General features: G+C 39.1%; 1 protein-coding gene across 1 annotated transcript; it reads right to left on the bottom strand.

Annotated features, from left to right (window-relative positions):
- Nucleotides 1-287: 287 nt before the first annotated feature.
- On the bottom strand, nucleotides 288-19725 carry ETFDH (electron transfer flavoprotein dehydrogenase). The gene is made up of 13 exons (XM_015624773.2): nucleotides 19609-19725; nucleotides 17528-17674; nucleotides 16908-17137; nucleotides 15976-16057; nucleotides 15625-15743; nucleotides 15212-15289; nucleotides 12656-12802; nucleotides 10782-10922; nucleotides 8666-8809; nucleotides 3651-3819; nucleotides 1765-1947; nucleotides 1199-1420; nucleotides 288-889 (listed from the first exon to the last, which is right to left on the bottom strand). The coding sequence occupies exons 1-13, from the start codon at nucleotides 19640-19642 to the stop codon at nucleotides 726-728; spliced, it is 1860 nt and encodes a 619-aa protein (XP_015480259.1). The 5' UTR covers nucleotides 19643-19725; the 3' UTR covers nucleotides 288-725.
- Between the last annotated feature and the right edge of the window lie 72 nt (nucleotides 19726-19797).

Raw genomic sequence — 19797 nt, 5'->3', positions numbered from 1 at the left:
CTCGTGTATTTTTCTAATGTGTAAAAGCAATGGTGGTTGTTTTTACAGCTTAACAGTGCTTCCAAAGCAGCTTGGTTTCACACAAAGAGAATTTAGGCGTTTTCATAGTTCCTATTAGAGCAGGCCTAATTTCTTTAAGGAATAAAAGTGCTGGTAGACACAGAATGAAGATTCAAGTATTATTTTGTGTTGGAACCACTTTACAAAAGGTATTCCCTACTATTACCATCAGGGAAAAAATCCATCAGAACTGTAAATTTGATGTAAAATGTAACACTTCAAAGCAGTGACAGTTTTCTAGACCGATTTATTTCCCTGACTGCCAGGTGTGATTACATGTAAATCACTCCATCTAGAGAGAGAAAATAGTTTTTTAAAGGTGGGTATTGAATTATTCCACCATATGTGCAATTCTGGATATGGCTCCTGCTATCACTGAACTTTAGCAGTAAATCCAAGATCCGAAGCTCCTTTGTCAGTCCTGATACGAACTTTTGCCTGCCATACAGCTCCTGTAAAGAAGTCCTACTTAAATAAGGCTAGGGTTTAACCAGAAGGCACCAAATTTCCATTTAATGCAACAGTCATATGTAAAATTCAGAATGGCACATTAGTCTCAAACTCTTTTAACATTCAAATCAGTGCTGTACATTAATTACGCTGCAGCATAAAATAACTCCAACATATTTGTTGGTGATCAGAAGTCACTGAATAGATCTGTTAGTTTACATTCCATTATAAGCTGGTCCTCCTCCACCTTCAGGTACTACCCAGTTAATGTTCTGACTTGGGTCTTTAATATCACATGTTTTGCAGTGGACACAGTTCTGAGCATTTATCTGCAGCCTTGATCCTTCTCCCGTTTCCAGAGGAACATACTCATAGACTCCTGTAAAGACAAGAAGGGAGCTGTCACTTTGCTGAACAGCTTCCCCCTGCATGTATACTCTACTTACCAGCAAGTGTAATGAGGGAAGTATATTACTAATGTGATTTAATTTTCTCCTAATTGTTTAACATTTATTTCATCACAGAAGTACTGCTAACATATTTTAAGACCTACAATTTAACCCCCTTCTGGGAGGAAAATTGGGATAGAATGCTTGGAGTAAGTAGTAGGCCAGAAGTTGGACCCTTCCTGAGGTACTCAGTCTTTCATCTTGCAGAAACAGCTGACACACACATTTTTGTTACCTACCTGCTGGACAAAATCTTTGCTCCGGTCCATCGAATAAAGCCAGATTCCTGCTCACAGGGACACTGTCATCTTTGAGAGTTAAATGAGCGGGCTGGTCATGTTCATGGTTGGTACCACTTAAAGCCACAGATGACAAGAGATCAAAACTGATTTTTCCATCAGGCTTTGGGTATTCAATAGGAGTGCAGTCTTTGGCTGGCTTGAGCTGAGCAAAATCTGGTCCTAAATAGATTTTTAATAAATTTCAGTGTAGAATTACTGTAATTTGCAATTACTCAAGAACAATTTAATGAAGCTGTTTTAACTTCCCTTGTTATCAGAATGCAGTGCTTCATAAAGGAAGCCTTTTTCACAAGACAAAAATCTATACCACATTATACAATGTTTTAATATCTTAATTTACATTGTGGTAAGCTAATATGACAACATTTGCTTCAATGCTTTATCATGCATTTCTTTTGTACACTTCAAGGCCTCACCACTGGAGCAGATGTGCACTAGCTGAAACTAAGCAGAAAAGACTGACATAAAAATTTAGTGTCTTCTTCAGGAGACAATGAAATTACCTGGATGTTTTAATGTCCATGGTTCCATTCCTCTCAGTAGCCAATAAAATATGCCTGTATATATCATTCCTCCATACACACCAAGTACGCTATGGCAGGATGGTCGGATGTTTCTCACCGCATACAGCTCTTTCCAGACCCAAGACTTTTTCAGGTTCTCTTCATATTCTTGCACATCAAGTCCTAAGACAGTACATTACTTGTTAGGTACCTACAGTACATAAAGACTATCCTTGAAATAAAAAATAAATGCTGAATAAAAGCAACTGCTAGCAATAAAATCAGCAAAATGAGAATTTCAGAACTGTAAGTGGGAATATACTAGACAACACGTTTCAGCCTCTCAAATCAAGAGACCTGTTTTGTTGGTGGACTGGCACTGCTCCTTTGTAGCCTCTATTAAATGAGCCACAAGCAGCATTAAATTGCCTCAAACCTCAGGAAAATATAATCTGACAGGTGACTACATTGGCACCTCTGTGGGAAAACAGCTACTCACTCAGAATCTGAGTGATGACCAAGACAGTCTACCCGTGATCCAAAACCAGGTTTGCAATTCTAATGTCAGGTTCAAAAGCTTTTTCCAAAGAAGTTTTGCAACCAAAGTCCCATTTCAGTAACCATGGCTGTGGCCCAATGGATAATGCCAGTGCTAGGTAATTTCTCCCTTTGTAATCAGCACATTCATGAGATATATTTGACTGAAAAGTTTGGATTTAAACTCTTTGATTGTATTTACAAATACTACAAAGATATTTCACACTTGACACATCTGCCACAGTGTAGTTCAAGTCAAGTAATTATCTAAAAAATAATGTTTCTTCAAATGAAAATGATTTGAGAGCTTTCCCTTCACCATTCTCCATTACTACTTTATAGGAATAAATGTTCTAAATAATAATTTTTAAGTGATGTCTACATATGAAAAGCATGCTTCAGTCCGTATTTGCCATAAAGCAAATTCCTGCAAAGAGAAGAAAGCGGGCTGTAGTAGTCCAGTCTTGACAAGACTGAAAAACATCATATAAAACAAAGCAAACAAGAATGGCACACTACCCACCCACAGTGTTTATAGCTACAGATGGATTCTAAGCATTTTAGCATGCCTAGCTGAAGTTTTAATTGTTCAGCACGCCTTCTGTGTATATGGTGCATTTCAGCTGAATAAGAGCTCGTTAGGCCTGAATCCACCAGTACAGAGGGGAGATTTCCAAAATAATCATCATATGGCACCTGACTATAGTGTCTTATCTCCAGAGTGACTGAAATTCTAATTCTCTCTCTCTTCAGACTTTATTAACAGATTTAAGGGGACAACTAAGGCTTAAACAAATCACTACAAGGTGGTCAGGACCAGGGGATTACTACAATGTGCTTGTATTATGTATAAAATAAAATAAACGTAGTCTCAAACTGAAATGACTAAAAGGACTGAATGAAAACAGGATCCTAACAACAGTAAGAGCAAATTTGAAAAATCTCACGCTGTTTTACTTACATTTAATCTATTCCTTTTGTTTTGCCTGTTTCGGCAGGCTTTCAGTAACACTTTCTGAATCATAAAGCACTACTTTTTATTGTGTTTGTAGGAACCTAACTCTTCTTGTTTACTTATTCAGGAAGCATAAGCTTACTTTTCAGATGGTCATTACAGCTTTTAGCAGCAGGATCAATACTTATGAATAACTGAGCAAATATCAATTTCTTTCTTAAATAATTTAACATTATTGATAGTAAATAAACAATAAAATATATTTTAAACATACCCATTTCATTATTTATTCACACATTTCCAACTAATTCATTCAGCCAGATTAATCAGTGCTGTTAGTTGGTGGTTCTAATTGAACACAAGATAATTACAACTCAAAGTACAGTGATCTTACCTATTGTCTTTGATTGGAGATTTTCATTGATTAATTGACTAAAAATGGCTTCTGAAGCCAACATGCCACTTTTCATTGCAGTATGTGTTCCTTTGATTTTGGGAACATTCATGAGTCCAGGACTGCAGCCAATTAATAATCCACCTGGGAAGGTGAGTTTGGGTATTGACTGAAGAGAAAACAGAAAGAAAGGTGGTTGTTTTGTTCTTCTTTGTTAAAGTGAAAATAACATTCTGGAAATTAAACTGGCATAAGGCTTGAGTGTCCTTTCCATTTTCAGACTTGACATGTGCACTCTCTAAAGAGACACCAGTTACTCCACTTACAGAATTTGATATATAGGAAGATATAGGAATAGAGACACTGTACTTGTGCTGAGTATGTATCAAAGTGACATTTTCCTTTTATCTTCTCTCCAGCTGCCTCATCTGCAGCAAAACTCCAGTAGTGTCACCCACTGATGTGGTTTTCCTCCTTCAACCTTAAGTGAATTCTCTAAAATAAAAAACCCAAACCCCCATTTGTTTCCCTGATTTCCACACAGTAAGTTGTTCTCATCTCACTTCACAGTGCTTTTTTCCACAAATCTTTTTCTGTGAAATTGCACCATGTTACCATGCCTGTCCCCCTCCTCCTTATTTTAGAAGTTGCTCACAGCCAATCAAGATATTTTGGTGCAAAATCACCATCTTACTCCCATTCTGTAAGCATAATGTCATTGAGTATGGTCAACTCACAAACATAATATAGCCAAGATGAATTCCAAATATCAGGTCAATAGTATTAATATACTACATTACACACCTATATTAAGTAAGGAATACCTCAGCTACCAAGGTGATTGGGATTTTAGACTGGGAACAGCTTCAAAATGCAGAATACTGCAGAACTTTGAGCAGAAAACTCTGATCAAATCCCAAGTCACAAATCACTGAGGGTTAAGTTTGGAACATACCCTTCTCCTCCAGAAGTCTTCAGTACTGAGCAACACCTCTTAATCTAGCATCCTGCTTTTATTAAAACTGTCTGAAAGGATTCATTTTTCAGTAACCTAAATACTAAACAAGCAGTTGAATTTCATGAAAAATGTCAAAAAATATATCCCTTGGAATTTAAGATAACCCAAACCAAAAGCTTTGTTTCTTCTGCTTGTTCAAATATTACTTCTTTTCTAGTCACCCAGGACTGCTTACTTCTGTATAGTCATATGCCAATCACTAAAAAACTTATAATCACACAGCATTTCCTCTGTTTTTTGTGCAATTTATTTAATCAGAGACATAGTGATTTGGTTCATAGGGAAGGTAATTCAGGCTGAAAACACAACTACAGCTTATTTTCAGGGACAAGAAGTTTTAAGTTCAGCTACATAACACTATTTCAAAGGGATTAAGTATGTAGGATGTTCTCTCTTTGCACAGAAAACAGCCATTCTCTGTTATCTACTAGGATTCAATGGTGCAGCATGGACATAAACATAGAAAGACTTCTTGACTGAGTTTCTGAATTGCACAGAAAGATGGTGATCAAATACTTTTCTTCTGCAACTACTGTTTCATGTAATATGCACACAGTTACCCAACATACTGCCAAAGAATAAATGAGATTAAAGATGAATCATGTAACACAAAAGGTAGCACATACTGCAGCTTTGGTAGTAATTCTCATTCTTATGAGTACTATGGCACCTGGTGCCTGCTTTCACAGTCAGTGGAAGAAACACATCATGTTCCTGAGATACAAACACAAAACACAAAGACTGCTTTAGAGAAGGGGAGACACCTGTTCCCTGCAAAGGGTTTCCTGCTGGCAGACAGGAAACCTCATGTTCTTCCTCCCCTTAGCTCAGATCAGGACTTAAAATCTGTTAAGTGAGCCTAATATTTGACACTTAAATGGGTTGTCAGTATAAAGGTTTTCCTCCTTGATATTCATAGCATACACTGCTCAACAACTGCAGCACCTTTTTTTCCACAAAACTCTTAAACCTTTCTTAAACCTGATAAAATAGAGACAAAATAGAGGGTGCATGGGAATTTAAGTGCTTTGTTTTGCAATTTTAATAAACATATGAAATAGCAGCTACAGAGACTAAGTTACTAAACTCCTATCCTTCCTTCCACATACATTGAAAAACACGTGCACTCTGTCTCAACTCTGTGCTAAAGACCAAAGATCATGGTCATAAGGTTGTCTATAACAAAAAAGCTGAGGCTGATGGTAACTCTATACACCTCTTTGATGCAATTCTGTTCCCAAAAATCAAAATCTGCAGCTACAGAATGACTTACATAAGAAAATATTCCTGGACTACAGTGATACAAATGAGTCAGACTGCTACAGTTATTAATCAAAGCAACACGTGCAAAAGAAGAGCTAATCTTGAAACTCTTCCTAAGTGAATCATCAATAAAGCTTTTTTTTACTGAAGCCATGTATTAAAAAAAGTCTTTTAAAGAGTGACTTCATGATCACCTAGACAAATCCATCTACAGGAAATAAAAAAAACCAACCCACCAAAAAACCAAAAAAGCAAAGCATGCTTTTATATAAGGAACAATGCAAAGTAAGGGACATATTGGTTTAAATCCAACGAAGATGTCCAAAGATGAGGCAGAGATGTGCAAGATCTGTAGTTCTACTGTGTAACTTAGCACAATGTCTGTAAGTGACTTAAAAAAATACTGTGTTCTTTCAGCTATAGGTTTTGAGTATAAGGAGGGTGCCACTAAAGTCACAATCTGGCTACTTCACCAAAGCCAGAAATTCCATGACTATGTGTGATAGAGAAACCAGTGCACAGGGTGGAAAAAGAAACCCCTCTTGCATAAAAGTCTAGATTAAACCATCATATTTTGCATCATATCTGTGTTAATAATGGAGTGGCAATGGTTTTTGAAATAAGTCAGTATCACAGTTGTGTTGCAATGTGATATGACATATTTCCACTGCAGAGTGGACAAAATCAACGCTCAGACTGATTAAATGTGCAGCATGGGTGTAATCAAGAAGTTGCTTCCTGAACCCACATGACTCACTGCCAGGAATGCACACTGGGGTCAAAGCCTAACTCCACATGACTGTGACAAGAGTGACGCTGTGATGAAATTCCGCTTGTACTGCAAAAACTGCGTGAAGCCACACTTACACTAAGAAGAGATTCACAAAGGAAAGGCAAAGTAGTCAGAGGGCAGAGTGGCATGGCCCCACACACAGGATGCAGGTCATGAACACTCAGGCTAGTTTTAAGGTCCAAACTGAAAGGACCATCTGGAAGATGGATCTCAGAGAACAGAACATACTGCCATGCCCTGTGTTTCAAGATGAGAAGCCAACAGGTTGTAAGTACTTTAAAATTGTTAAATATTAACTCCAGACTACTTTTTTTTGGCTCTTCCAGCTCTTTCAATTCACCTTAAGATTTGATGAATACACATTCAAAATTTTACCTTTTGCACTACTTAAGTTAACAAAATGAACTAAGTATTCCACCTCCCAAGAAAGCAGAAATTCAAAGTTGTGCATGAAAGAAACTCAAGGTATTTGTACTTGAAGAGGTAAAGATTCACCTGCCAAACTACATTACAATTTCAGCACCATCAATGACTTAAGGCTCAAGCACTGAAAAGGAGCCTCTTTTGCTGGGATAAACAGGTAATTTGGATGGCCCCACAGGAACAGATCAGTGGTACTACCCAGTCTTCCCCAAGATTCCAGGTAAAACAAAAGATTGTCTGTGGCATCTTTGCTGCTGAACATACTTGACTGCAACATCAATTCCACTTCACTGGCTGCTCATGGCTTGGACAAATACTCTGTTGGATAAAAAAAACTCTGTGGATGTCTGGGCCCAGAGAATGCTGGTGAATGGAATTATATCCAGTTGGCAACCAGTCCCTAGTGGGGTTCCCCAGGGCTCAGTACTGGGGCCAAACCTGGTTAACATGTTTATCAATGACCTTGACAAGGGGATTGAGTGCACCCTCAGTCAGTTTTTGCAGACTGCATAAAGCTGGGTGGGAATGTTGATCGGCTGCAGAGGGATTTGGAAAGGACTGATCCATGGACCAAGGCTGATTATACTGACATTCAGAAGGCAAAGTGCTGTGTCCTGTCCTTGGGTTACAACAGCCCCATGCAGTACCTTCAGCTTGGGGCAGTGACTGGAAAACTGCCCAGCAAAAGGGACATGTGGAGTCCTGCCAGCTGAAAGTGAGCCAGCATGCACCCAGGTAGCCAAGAAGGCCAATGGCATCCTAGCTTGGATCACAGTGTGGCCAGCAGGACCAGGGCAGTGATTATTCCCCTGTAGCTGGCACTGGTGATGCTCTGTCTTGAATCCTTTGTCCAGTTTTGGGCCCCTCACAAGACACTGAATTGCTGGAGTATGTCCGGGGCAGGAAAACAGAGTTCCCCAAGGGCCTGGAGCTCAGGTCATGTGAGGAGCAGCTGAGGGAGCTGGGGGTGTTTAGCCTGGAGCAAAGGAGGCTCAGGGGGAACCTTATTGCTCTCTACAATGACCTGAAAGGATGGCACACTGAGGTAAGTGTCTCCCAAGTAAGAAGTGACAGGAAGAGAGGAAAGGGGCTCAAGTTGTGCCAGAGGAGGTTTAGATTGGATATTAGGAAAAATAGCTTCACAGGAAGGGTTGTCAAACACTTGCACAGGCTGCCCAGGGAAGTGGCTGAGTTGCCATCCCTGGATAAAACATATAGATGTGGCACTTAGGGACATGGTTCAGTGGTGGACTAGTTACTGGACTCAATGATGTTAATGGTCTTTTCCAATCTAAATGTTTTGATGATTCTGTATTTCATTTAGAAAGTAAAGTGAATATGTCAGAAGATTTTCAGTATGGCAGAGCCTAAGTCTAGCAAATCTCAGCAGCCAGTACCCACCAAGACAAGAAGGTTTTTCTATCCAGCAAAACATTTGGTGTATCATGCAACCCAAATCTACTGCACTAAATATATGGCCACAGAAACTCAAAGATAAAAACTTTGTGAAAAAATTACCTGGATACCGCCCTCATTTAACGCTCTGGCACCGTAGGCAATCCTTGTCCCACCCTCCAAAGTAGGCTGTACACTAGGATGGTGCTTCCACCTCTGAAATTCCCTAAATGGATTCAAATAGGGATTCTGATAATCTAAACCAACCTTAAAAAAAGAAAAAGTGCACATTAATAAAAGATAAGGTATGACATTTCAACAAAAATTTGAGATTAAAACAATTGCATATTGCCACATCAAGTCTTTAAATCTATTTTATTCTAAAGCAACCTCAGGATATTTCTATTTAAAGTACTGCCAAAAATATATTCTATTAATGGTACAGCAGAAGCAAATCTGAAAATTTGCTGCTACAAGTCTGCTCCCATCCCCACCTGAAATATGGAAAATATTTAATTGCATTGTAACTTCATTTTATCTGTCTTTGGTATAAAAGGGATTAAATTAAGCCTGATTTAGTGGGTGGGATAAGCAGCAAAAGCTGTTTTAAATTTGTATTTCATACCTCTGCCCTAAAAAAGCTGAAAAAAGAGGTAAACAATTATTTTTTGATTGTTATGTCCTTGTGCTCTCATACTTCAAACAGTTCTTCAAATTGTTTAGTAATCAATTATAATTTCCAATTAGGTGAGCCATTATAATAAAGCACAGGGGAGCAATGAGGAAAGTAGAAAATTGGGAAAAAAGATTGCCAGTGGGCTGGATGCCCAGAATTTTCATGCATTTGAGAATTTGCCCAAATATATACTCTGCATTTCCCATCTTTAAGACACTCTTCAAAAGAATTCTCTTGCTGATTTTTTCTCTTTTGAGAAAGGGATTATTTCTGTTTCCTGTGAGCTTTATTGGAGATAAGTAACAAAATACATCATGAGTCAGCAGCAATCAAGACTTTGGTATCTGTGGCAGCTCACTGCTTTTAGAGCAGTGCTCTCATCTGTGCTGCTGACAAGACAAAATTAATGAACAAGTCTCAAAATAAGGGTAAAATCACCCTACTACAGGAATCATCTCAGAATGAAATAGGTATAAAGTTCAAAGACAAAAAAAGTGATTGTTAGTTCACACAGAAGTTGATTTTTTTCCTCTCTGGAGAGAACATGGACATTACTGATTACCTACCATTCTCTGTGAGAATCAGAGCTCTCAGCCCTTCTAAATCAAACAGAATTTGAATATCTACTGTATGTACTTATTAATTTCAATGCTGGAAATCTGTACAGGACAAGTGTGTGTGTCTGAGAAAGCCAACAAGTATTTTTCAATGCTTCTTACAGAACAGATAGACAAAAATGGAGTTTTTCTACACACTCTGTAATCCTTCTGAAATCTAGGAGACAGAAGTGTCAGTCCCATGCTGCTGAAAGTCCAATTTGTATGCTTGACTCTTACAACATCTGTGTTCAAGCATGTGCACAGGGTAAATAGTGAATTTTTTGTTTTGACTACAGATGATAAGAGAATATTTCCAATTCTTGCTCTTTGTATCACCTGGCTGCCAGAATGACACCAGACTACCTCTAGTAATCGCACTGCTTCTGTTAAAGTGGTGATAAGCAGGAAGAACCTGCCTGCCCAATTCAGAAAGGCAGTTGCTAGAGAAAGCAATTCCAACAGGGGTAGAGAATACCAAAAACAAAGTGAAGAGCTCAGAAATTAAAGGGGCAATGCTTGTAGCAGTGCAGTGCTTCCACTGTATGTGCTTCTCTCAAAAAGTGGAATTACACACATGGCTGACACATGAATTAGGAAATGGAACTGTAGAAACTGCATGTGATTTAGATTTCCTAATTTACAAGATTTTTTTCAGCATAGTTTTGATTAGTCATTTGGTTTTGCCATTACCAAAATTTGCTTGGTTTGCAAAGAAATTACTCATAAGTTTTCTAGTTGGTCTCAATAAAAGACACTGGATTAAAGACAGATTAATATGACAAATTAGCCTTCTCTAATGGGGAATTATGCCCCTATGTGGGGCATAAGCACACTCAAGATAGAGAAAGGACTAAATTTGGTCTGTTCCTATTCTTGTATTTACATTTTCTCATTAAAACAGAGAAAAGAAACTGCATAAAATGAAGATCAAACAAGCAAGAATGAGAAAACTAACTTCACTTACCACAAATCCAAGAGCAACTAAAGGCTCCCGCTCATTTAAGTGATAAAGAAAGGATCCTCCATATGTATGTCTGTCTAAAGGCCAGCCTACAGTATGTTCCACTCTTCCTGGTTTCCATTTCTTTTCATCAATAGTCCATAACTGAAATGAAAATAACCAAAAAAATACTTCAGATTGCAAAGTAATGATCTTTCAATATATATTGAAAGACAAACACAGAATTACATATAGGAGAAACTTAATTTACTCTTATGAGCAATGCAAAAATACCAACTGTTCAGCATAGTTTTTTGGATTACCATTTAAGATTTTCCCAATACCCTTCTTTCTTTAAATGCTGTGTATCAGAAAATGTGACAGACTCCAGTACTACACCCAAAATTTTCATACAACCACAAGATTCCTAATATTACTGACTTTGACAGATACTTCTGCCACAGAATGCAATGCTTATATTGACTTTTTTGTTTGACAGTATTATTTTTTCATATGATTGTATGAATTATCTTGTGAGCTTTTCAAGGTCAGGACAAAGCAATATACCTGAGTTGATCTAAGTATTTTCTGTCAAACGTCTCTGCTGTCTCCTACACATTTCCAGTGCTACACTGACCCATGGTGAACTCAGAGAAGCATTTTCATGTTTTCAGGAGTGAGCCCATTTTCTGCTCACTTCACAAAACATCTTTGCACCATGGAGGTATGTGCCATGCACTGTCTAATGACAGGAGGGCAGTTGAGTGCCATGAGATCAGCTCAAGCATGGGGGCCCATCAGTAATGTTCCAGTCTAGATTCAAGAGAACGTTTTTGAGCAGGACTTCTGATTCCTTCCACTTGCTGTGCTTTGACTCACATCAAACAGCAGCTGTGGAAGGCATGAACTGGATTCCTTCAATGTGAAACTAAAAGACAGGGTCCTAAAAGTCCATCTAAAGCATTCCAGTCATGAAAGGGCACTCAGTCTATGGGACTAGATCACAGCTAGTCCAAAGTAAAAATAAACCTGAGGCGTGCATAGTACAGATATCAGCTCATCAGCACCAACTACTTCACATCCACTCCTACTGGACTGCACCATTCACCAAAGCAGACACAGTCTCATCTGGAAGCAAGGGAACTCTACAGGAAAACTCTTCTTTAATGACAATTTCAGTATTAGACACTGTAACTAAGATTATGTCATATTTACAGAGTGATTATTCTGTATAGAAGTGTAAACCAATCATGTAACAAACACTTAGTAGCTGTAAGCATATACTAAAGTAATATAGAATATGCTATAGTCAAAATTCTGAACATATTCTAAAATAATACTGCTCTTTTTCATGAGTGATATTTCCAGAGTATAGAATATTTTAAAAAGGAAACCTCATTCTTATCCCAATTTTATATTGCCCAGTGGATTTTTTTTAAAGAAAGGCTCATCCAGAAGGTGCTTCAGAGATCACGATTCATCCATCATCTGAAATAGCTCTCCTCTCTCTTTTCCACTAACATCCAGTAAGCCCAGAGTGCATCTTCTTCCTTCCTCATGTACTAAATCCCCCCCAAACTAGGCAGCACAAATCCCTCTCTCATTCAGTACACATATGGAAAACAGATTTCACAAACGACTAATTTGAAAATGTTAACGGAGCAGATTCACAGGTATCTCTTGTTATAACAGATACAAGAGAAGCTGCAGCTGAAATGGAACAGTCACGACATTCAGGGAGCATCTGCTCTGATCAGCTTCAGAACAGCAAAGATTCTGAAAGTGTAACTCAAACTCTTTAATTCTTTTGTCTTACACAAATCACCTAGAAAGCAAACGGAATCTACCTTAAAGTCTTACAGTAATTTCTTTAATTGTTAAAATTATGCAAATGATACCTCTTTCAATCCAATGCCATAGCTCTGGGGTTGACAATTCTCCCTTAGATTGTATTTTTTGTACAGCTGTTTGGCTAGATGTCCATGACAACCTTCAGCAAAGACTGTGACTTTAGCATGGAGTTCCAAGCCTCTTTCAAAGGTAGCCTGCAAAAAGTACAACATTTCATCAGCAGTTAGGTCTGTGCCACACCAAACTCACAGCACAAAAATGGAGAGTAATAAAGTGATTTACACCACTTGGTAGCACAGCTCAGAACCTACAAACCATTGCCAATTATGGACCTAGTTCAGTTGTCCTTTCTACCTAACCATGATGCACCCCTGAGAAATCTTGGAAGGAGATTCCAGTAAAGCAGCCCCACAGTAAATGGCTATTCATCACTGAAAATCTTTCTAGATCAGAGGACACTTAAATCAAATCTGCTCATTCACAAGGTACAAGGGAACCCTGACAGACACAGAATCTTTACCTGTAACCTCACTCTTTAATTTTTGCTCATGAAGTCATGTTACAATTAAATGCTGTGTATGTGTGCCCCAACACATGACATAGACTAGACAGAACTACTGTATCTGAAAAACCTGAATCACCCCAGCTCCCAAAAGGACCCACTAATTCAGAATAATGGTGTTACTCCAATACAGATTATGTTTAAAATTTTTTTTATAACAAAAAAAGCTTGATTTTAGTCAGAAAGTTTAATGTTGAAAAGGACAAGGAAAACAAAATTGGATGAAGCTCTTCAGCAGTACCCAATTAAACCATCTCAAGGTAAGCCAGCATAGGTTCAAAAAAAGCTTTCTGATTTGGTTTTGAATTGTCTCTCAGGTGCAATCTACTTGCAACTTACAAATGAAAATGTTCCCTCTAGTTGAGAATTACATTCAAATAGGAGTCACGGGATTTTGTGAAATTTTTTGTACTCTTTGAATTTCATGTCAATGTGAACATGAATTACTTTTATAAAATACTAAACATGAGTTACCACTTCAATATATAGCGTCCACTTTGAAGTAGCTTTATATAAAACAAATTAACTACAACTCCACATTGTAAATATTAGAAATTCATTCATTTGAAACATTTCAGTAATGTGACAGAGTTGTATTTCATAGTTAACAACCTTCTCCAGTATCAAAACAAGAATCAATGTGCAACTTTCTGCAATTCATTTTTACCACTGTCATTTTTATTTGGTTGGTGCTGACGACAAGGTGAAAATCTACTCATTAACCACAGTCTATTTGATTAGGCTCTGTATAAACACATTGAAGGTATTCTTGCCTTGGAGGTTATACAAACTAAATCTATTTACCTGTGCCTTTATGAACTGGAGATAATACCAGCTGACCTGACAGATAAAATACTTGAATTGGGTGATAGTGCATTAAAAAAAACAACAGTAGAGGAATACTCATTACGTACATTAAAGAAGTTGAGACACATTCTCTCAGAACAAATGGGAAAAAAATGAATCTATGTTTTGAGAATGTTAAGAAATACACCTAAAATTGTTCCCTCCTGTCTTAGAACAAACCTAAACTCCCAATAAAGCTTCACTACAGCAGAAGCTGCACAGGTTACTTGTGCCACCTTCTGGACAAAGCATGCACTGGAAAACGAGAGCATGTCTGTCTCCTACAGCAGATACACAATATTACACTGGAAAAATACATTACTCCTCCACTGCCTATATTCTCTCAAAGCAAGAACGATTATTTTCTTCTCACTCCCTGCCTTAAATGGGGAAAAATAGCCCACACTTTACATGAAAGTGAATACCTCTTGGAAACTCTAGGAAACTGGAATGAAACTTTATAAAAAAGAAAGTGAATGTTAAGAAAAAACTTGTACTCCTAATTTATGTAGTCAAATAATTCTGTGTGAAAGTTGTTCCAAGTAACTCTGAGATGCCACATTCTCCCAACATATTATACAAGGAAACAGCACACTTAGGGCAGGTTTTGGATTCCACCAAAAAACCAAAAAAACCCAAGTCTGACACTTAGGGCAGGTAGTCACCTTCTGGATGCAGAAACATGATCAACCAGCATAAAGGTATAAAGACTCAAGTGTGTACCTTGTCCCAACAAGGTAGACAGACTGTCAGCAAGTGCAATTGCAGCTGTAAATGTCAAGGAAACCAAACCAGCCAGAAACACACTCTCTTCCATGTTGCTAGTTACCAGATGGACTAAAGCTTTCTATTTCACCTTTGCACCTTTTTTCCAGGGGGTTCCTGGAGTTCTTTCCCTTGTTCCTAGATTTCACATATGCCAAAACACCCTTACATAATCTCCTTCAAGACAACTTTTCTGAAAATGTTTTTTCTACTAATCTTGGAAGAATTTTACAATGTTCTGAGACCAGAACTTTCAGAGGTAATCAATCTAATTAAATAGAAAGGGAGGACAGGTATTGAATTTTACAACTCTTCTTATGCTGCAGCAAAACTACTGCTGGCAGTAGAAGCAGACTTTCATGGGGTAGCTCGACACAGACGTATCACAATTTCCATGAGACTCCTAGTTATGGGGAAGATAGATACTTACTTTAGGTGCTCCATCCTTCTGAATGCCTACATCATTAGTTGCTATCCCTTTCACGCTACCATCTTCATGAAAAAGTACCTTTGGAAATATTGAAATAAACAAAAAGCATTGTAATGAAACTGTACTTTGAATCTATTCATTGAAAGTTCTAAAGCAGAACTTCTAAGCACTTTGACTTATAATGGTCAAACTATGACTTCTTTAATGATCAAACATGAAGATTATGTATTTATTCACATACTGTATAACCCATTTCCACTTTGCTAGATCTAAGCCAGGGAATTTAGACAGAGAAACACAGTTTTCACAATATATATCAGTTAAAAGGAATGTTGCACCGGTACATCATCATGACTGCACTGAAGGGGGCTCTAAGGCCACTTTTCATAAACACACACTGATGTCATTAGTACCTCAGCTGCTGCATAGCCTGGATATATCTCAACACCCAAAGCTTCTGCTTGTTCACCCAGCCAACTCACAAGGTGGCCCAGACGTACTATGTAATTTCCATGATTAACCATTGGAAGTCCTAGGCAAAAAACACACACACACATATAAAATTACTAAGCATATTACAGCTACTATCTTCAAGGTAATCTCATGTGTTATTGGAGCCATCACCTATGCAGAGATTATCACTGTAACCTATTACATTCTACATATACTTGCTGCACTATATCAAATCAAATTTGTTTTGATTCATGAAGAAGTTCAAAAAGACACAGAGGAAGCTGACTCTCTTCTCCCACACTAAACTTTACCTGGAAGAATTGGCACTGGAATTCTAGATGTCTCTGTTAAAATTCCAAATTTGTCTTCAGTTACAGGAGTATTAAGTGGAGCCTACAAAAAACACAAGTAGAGAGTTATGTTTTCTTAGCCAATCCAACAGAAACAACAAAATCAAATTATCAAACGGGCAGTCAAGTACAGATTTAGTAAAGCACTTCTATAGGAAGGTATCACAAGAGAGAAGATAAAGTACTTTATGAAGCAGTCATGAAGCAAGAGCCAACACAACCACTGAGGTTAAAAAAAATATGGCTTTGCAAGTAACATCTATTGTACTACAATACTACTACAAGTAGTACTGTACTACTTGTACTGCATCAATATTCTAGACCTTTTTAAAGAAGACAGCTCAACTTGCAGATTTATCACCATAAGGCAAACCAAAGAGTTGACAGCTGACTTTTCAGCTCTCAGGTGATAGGCAGCTGGCTGCAGGTCCGATAGCTCCCTCCTAAAATCATCCTAGGCCTTCGTTACACCACAGTGCTTGCACAGAAGTCAGTGTACTCTGTGCCATCTCTATAAAAAGCTATTGTACAGATCCAGTGAGTCTGTCATTGGTAAGGACCAAACGTCTTCCTGCTTGTACACAGGAGCTGAATTTTGCACAAAGGCAGCAAGTGCAGGGCACCTCAGGCCACACCAGACATGTTGTGTATATGCAGTAGGACTACTACAGAAAAGAGCAAAGCATATCTGTGTAGACAGAAAACTTTTAGCATTGTTGAACTACAGAAAACAGATTAAAAAGAAGGTACCCATTTCTGTTTTGTTCCATTAATGTACTTAAAATGGTACTAACTACTAATGGTACCTGGTACTAACTCATACCAGAATGAGTCAGATACGAAGCTCATTACACTCTAATAACAAACTTCGGTGTTTACATGCTCATACATACCCCTCGCTCTTTCCAGTCTGGAAAGAGCTCTTCTAAGGACCTTGGCTCGAGACAAGCACCAGACAACGTATGTGCACCAATCTGAGAAGCCTTTTCCACCAGACAAACACGCACTTCCTTGCTGTGCTCAGCAGCCAACTGTTTGAGTCGAATGGCTGCAGAAAGGCCTGCAGGGCCTGCTCCAACAATGACAACATCAGCTTCTTCAGCAAATCTTTCCATGTTTACCCCTTAAATACAAAAGAAATTATAACATAATCCAATCTCCAATTTCTTCCAACCTCTCTCTCACTAAACCTAAACCCTCACAGTAAGAACAACTGAAAAACCCAAGCAGATACATACTGAAGAAAACGAAATCTTCTTGTGATAATCACTAAATCAAAGCTGCTTGTACATTTTGTTTAGGAAAACAAGCATAGTTTCTTCTGATAGCACCAAAGACACTCATTGTGAGATAGCAAGCAAAAATTCCATTTGAAATATTAATACTACTGTATTTAAACGTAGAGAATTTCCATAAAGAGAAAAAACCAGCAACACATTTTAGTGTCTTTAAAACTCAGCAATGACAATAAGAATAATAATAAAGCAGCTTTTAAAGAATGCAATGTTTTTACCTTCCCATCGCTTGTCTTTGTCCCGAGGATGAATTGTGTAATGTGTAGTTATGCGAGGCACAGAGGCAGTAGAGGCACATCGTGAGACACGCGGTGATAGAAGGCAATCTTTCTTTATCAACTTTAGAGCATGAAAGCACTGATGTGCTGCAAAAACCAGAAACAACTTTGTCAAATCAGTAGTTTTCAAAATTTCTCGAAATATCAGAGACACAAGTAGCATAATAAATATGACTGTTTCCCCCTCCCAAAGGCTACCAGGTGATATGAAGATGAGGAACAATAAACACAGATTTTTTTTTAATTTTCAGGTTAAGAGAATGCCGTGTAATTTTTTATCAGGGAAAAAAAAAAGCTTCCCCTTTAAGCATTCTTCACTCAGTACACAGGCCAGCCATGCACAGCTGACATAGGATAATATGTGTATACACAGATGAAACATACTTTAAATTCTGATTTCATTTTGAACTTCAAAATGTGTATTTCAGACTGCATTAAAAGTGACCAAACAATGGTAGAAACAGGCCATGCAAGTTTAGCTCTGACATCTCAACACATATTGAGACACACAGCTTGGGCTACTAAAACAAGACAGTTCATCTAAAGTACATGCCATGGTCTGCAGTAAAAGCACAGACTCGAACACAAGTGTGCTTAGCCAAAGCTAGGAACAGCAGATAGAAAACCTTTACCTTTGCTGCAGATAGAGTAATTGCTGGGCCAACAAATCAGAATTTCTTTGTAAGCAAATGGATGAAAATAAAGTTTCAAATTATCAAACCAGGACCCTTTTCAGAGGGCTATTACATGTCATCATTTTCCTCTTTTAGAAAGAAATAATAAATGCGTGTGATTTGTAATAAAAAACCCTAGTATGGTTTTTTTAAACCATACTATGGTTATAGTTAAAAGTTATAGTTAAAAGACCTGTGAACTAATGCACCTTGACTAGTAATTTTCCTTCCCTAAAAAATTCTCTGTTTTCAGGGAAGAAGAACAGTAATAACATCATATTTAAAGTGGAGTATTTCTGTACAACTACATAAGTAAAATCACCAGCATGCATGACTGAAATGTTTAGCTGTGAATGGCAATCAGCAAGGCCAGCACAAGCATCCTGTGCCACAACCCTGCCTAGTGACAGGACAGAGGTCTATATACGAAAGGTAGCAAGTATAATCCATGTGGGTTCCTTAACAGGAATTCTGTACCTAACCAACATTATTATCATACCACCTCATAATTCCTAGTTACCTTTCACCTGCAACCAGACAGGATCTGAGAACAAGTACTCTACAAGGTCGATAATAAATACATCCATGCGTATATATTACAAAACTTTAACTTAACTTTTAGAATTTTTTATTTAACCATAACTGATCTTACTAAGAATCACACAGCATATTAAAAAAAAAAACAACAAAACAATAAAAAAAACAGTTATTTTGCACATATGCAAAAGAAGTGAAACTCTGTTCTGAAGGACACGTCTGATAATAACAGAAGTGGGTGCAAAGACTGGATGGGGAGATTCTTCCCCAGTGAGGGCAGTGCCTGAGCTCACGGACTCGGACAGAGATGGGGCACGCCTGCAAGAACCAAGCGATTCCTAAGGAGAAACTGCTCTGCGGCAGCTCTTTAGTACAGCTGTTGGGATGCTGTCTCTACATATACTTCCCAAGCAAGGTCACTCATTCCACTGCTTTATTTCACTCTTCAGAACAGATGACACCTAGCGTCGCTCAAAAAACCCGCCCATCTTTCACGCACCCGCCTGCAGGTGAGTAACCCAGGTCACTGTCACAGAGCTGGGGCGCGGGCAGCGCTCCCGCACAGCGCTGTCCTCCCGCCTCCGGGCAGGGGGAGCCCCGAGCAGGGGGAGCCCCGGGGTCCCCGCTCGCCGGCCCCGCTCAGGCCCCGACACTGGTGCGACCCAGCCGCGACCTTTGCTCTGCCTCGGCGCCGCGCCAGCCGCCGGCCCCACCCGCCGCGCCGAGCGGCCGCCCCAGTCCGGCCCAGCCCAGCCCGGCCCAGCCCAGCCCAGCCTACCCCGGGCCCTGCAGCCAGCCCCGGCGCGTTACCTCGGCCGGCGGACGGGCAGCGGTAGAGCAGCATCGCAGCGGCCCCCGAGCACTCTCCGCTCCCCGCGACCGTCCTGCGCACACCCCACCGGCCTCGGCCCCGCCGCGCCTGCGCGCCCGGCCGCGGGTCCGCCCCGTCCCGGCGGCAGGACTACAGCTCCCAGAGCCGCCCTCGGGGGCGGTGCCTGC

Source organism: Parus major, chromosome 4 (assembly GCF_001522545.3).
Source record: "Parus major isolate Abel chromosome 4, Parus_major1.1, whole genome shotgun sequence".
Classification (NCBI taxonomy): Eukaryota; Metazoa; Chordata; class Aves; order Passeriformes; family Paridae; genus Parus; species Parus major.
This window is presented reverse-complemented; position numbering and strand designations above follow the sequence as displayed.